This window comes from Aplysia californica, unplaced genomic scaffold (genome assembly GCF_000002075.1).
Source record: "Aplysia californica isolate F4 #8 unplaced genomic scaffold, AplCal3.0 scaffold00334, whole genome shotgun sequence".
NCBI lineage: Eukaryota > Metazoa > Mollusca > Gastropoda > Aplysiida > Aplysiidae > Aplysia > Aplysia californica.
In genome coordinates this window covers 458,930-461,274 of record NW_004797604.1, presented here as the reverse complement: position 1 = coordinate 461,274, position 2,345 = coordinate 458,930, and the positions used below count along the sequence as shown (strand labels likewise).

Genomic DNA, 2,345 nt, shown 5'->3' with positions numbered 1-2,345 from the left:
AACAGCAGCAAGAGTAGCAACAGCACCAACAACATGGGGAGCAAAAGCGGCAATAACGGCGGCAGCAACATCACAACAGCAACAGCAAAAAGGATGGCAACAACAGCAGCAACAGCAAGAGTAGCAACAGCAGCAACAGCAGCAATAACAGCAACAGCAAAGCCAATCGACAGTCGCAGTCAGTATGTCTGTCATTGTCCTTGTCTCTCTGTCCTGCAGTGGCAATATTATAACTATGACAGCCCTGGTATCCACATATTTACCTAACATGGATAATTATTTTGATGAAAAATAGCAGGAAGTTCAATAACTAGCCTACTATTTATTAGTATCGTTATGAATTGCAGAACCAGCGAATGAGCGTAGAAGTTGAAAGGGTTTTAAAACAAACCAGAGGTTGTTGTTGTTGTTTATTTTAATTCAAGTGTAGTCATGTTTTTACGTTATAAATGAACACTGTTGTTCCCATCATCTAAAGAAAAGAAATCCAATTAAAGAAAAAGTACGCAAAGAAAATACATGTTTTTCTGTGATATAGACGATTTATCGTTCTTTTTCTGGGAATAGTGTATTTCTTGTTCCCTTATACATGTTTTATTACAGCTGCAAATGTTAATTCTCACGGCATTTGACATGGGATGAGAGGCGGGTAGGGTTCCCTCGAAGATTTTATTTACGTTTTCGTGTGTCCAAAGCAATACGCTTTTAGTTTAATCCTAAATTAGGCCACCTTCACTAAATTCTGTCGTTCTCCCTTCTTTTAATCCATCTTACTGGCAATTTAACTTCCCAAATAACGTGAATGCATTACCTCCATCCAGATACCACGAAGACTGGACACCTGAAAAGGCCAACCCGATCAAGTGACCAGTTTTTCGACAGGAGCGACACGGAACCTCTCCAGCCCCCAAACAGTGACCAGTACCTCTCTTCATTGAAAAACAAAGGCCAGTTCAGCAACGAGCAATATCCTGGAGACTATTTTGACGGGTCCGGGTTCAACGCCGAGGAGGAAGAAAGGCCTCTACATCAAGGGGATGGGGACAGTGTGTCACTTTTGGGAGACAGCCCTCCGAGCCCGGCCATGTCGAAAAGATTTACAGAGTTCCTAGGTAAAAGGGTGCCTTTGGCTAACAGTGGGATGCCTGGCCCTGTGGAAGAGCCACACAAGGAGACCGTAGAGGATAGTCATAGGTCAGAGGGGTTATCACCATCAGAAAGATCGTATAGAGACATGGCAGAAAAGCTGGCTTTACTACTCCGCTCTGACGCCAAAAGACAGTGGGAGTTTGTCGGAAAGCGACCATACGACTTCGTAGGCAAAAGATACGACTTTGTAGGCAAGCGATACGACTTTGTTGGCAAAAGGTACGACTTTTTGGGAAAGAGAAATCCGTACGAGTTTATTGGGAAGCGGTACGACTTTGTGGGAAAACGTCGCCCCTACGACTTTCTAGGGAAAAAGAGTTACGACTTCCTCGGGAAAAGGTACGACTTTTTAGGAAAAAGGAATCCGTATGAATTTGTTGGTAAAAGAACTCCGGCTATGGTTCATGAAGGCGTGATCTCACACAACCTAGACGGCGAGGGTCAAAAACTGGCCATTCCATCCTCTGATGCCCACACCGCAGACAGAAGGTACGCCGAGTTTCTGGGCAAAAGGTCCGAAGAAAGTGGACAAGCAGCTCTGACAGACAGCGCCCGTCTGGCCGCTCTACTCAGCAACACTGGCCTGAGGAAACGGCTGTCCAGAATGCTTCTGAACGGTCAGCTGGCGGAACAGTACCCAGAGTTTATTGGGAAATAGGACACGGTATTTTCTAAGAATCCGGGCACGACGCAAAACTGTTATAGAAATCACTTCCACTGAGTTAATCCAAAAGTTACGAAGGTAAATGTAGTTTCTATCCTGCGAACCGCGTAGTATGCATGTTAACGACGACAACAACTGCAAATGCATAGGTTTATGTATTAATCATATGCATTACTCAAAAGATCAAACTGAAAATTCTAGTATCATATATTATTATCTACTAACAAATCATGCCTTACTTCTTCTTGAACTTTGTAGTTTTCATTTTTTTTTAATAGACCTGTTTAATTTGAGAAACAATCGTATATAGAATGCCAGACTTCTCAATAAAAAGTGGGTTATAATATCATTGCTTTTTGTTACAATTCTTTTGAACCAGACTTTACTTGACCCTTCCTTTCAACCTCTGTGGTATAATTTTTCTTGACTATACTGTCGAAATTGTATAAGATGGCCACTCATTGTCGAGGAGGAAAGTGGCCACCTTAGATCAGTGATCGAATTAAACAATGTCATTATAATATTATTTAAA

General features: G+C 42.3%; 1 protein-coding gene across 1 annotated transcript; it reads left to right on the top strand.

The window, feature by feature from the left end:
* Positions 1–818: 818 nt before the first annotated feature.
* Positions 819–2,158, top strand: LOC100533371 (fulicin-like neuropeptide precursor; the record flags this gene model as incomplete). The annotated part of the gene is given in 1 exon segment (NM_001204661.1): positions 819–2,158. A coding segment is annotated over 1 exon segment (989 nt), but the record flags the coding sequence as incomplete, so codon positions are not given.
* Positions 2,159–2,345: the final 187 nt, after the last annotated feature.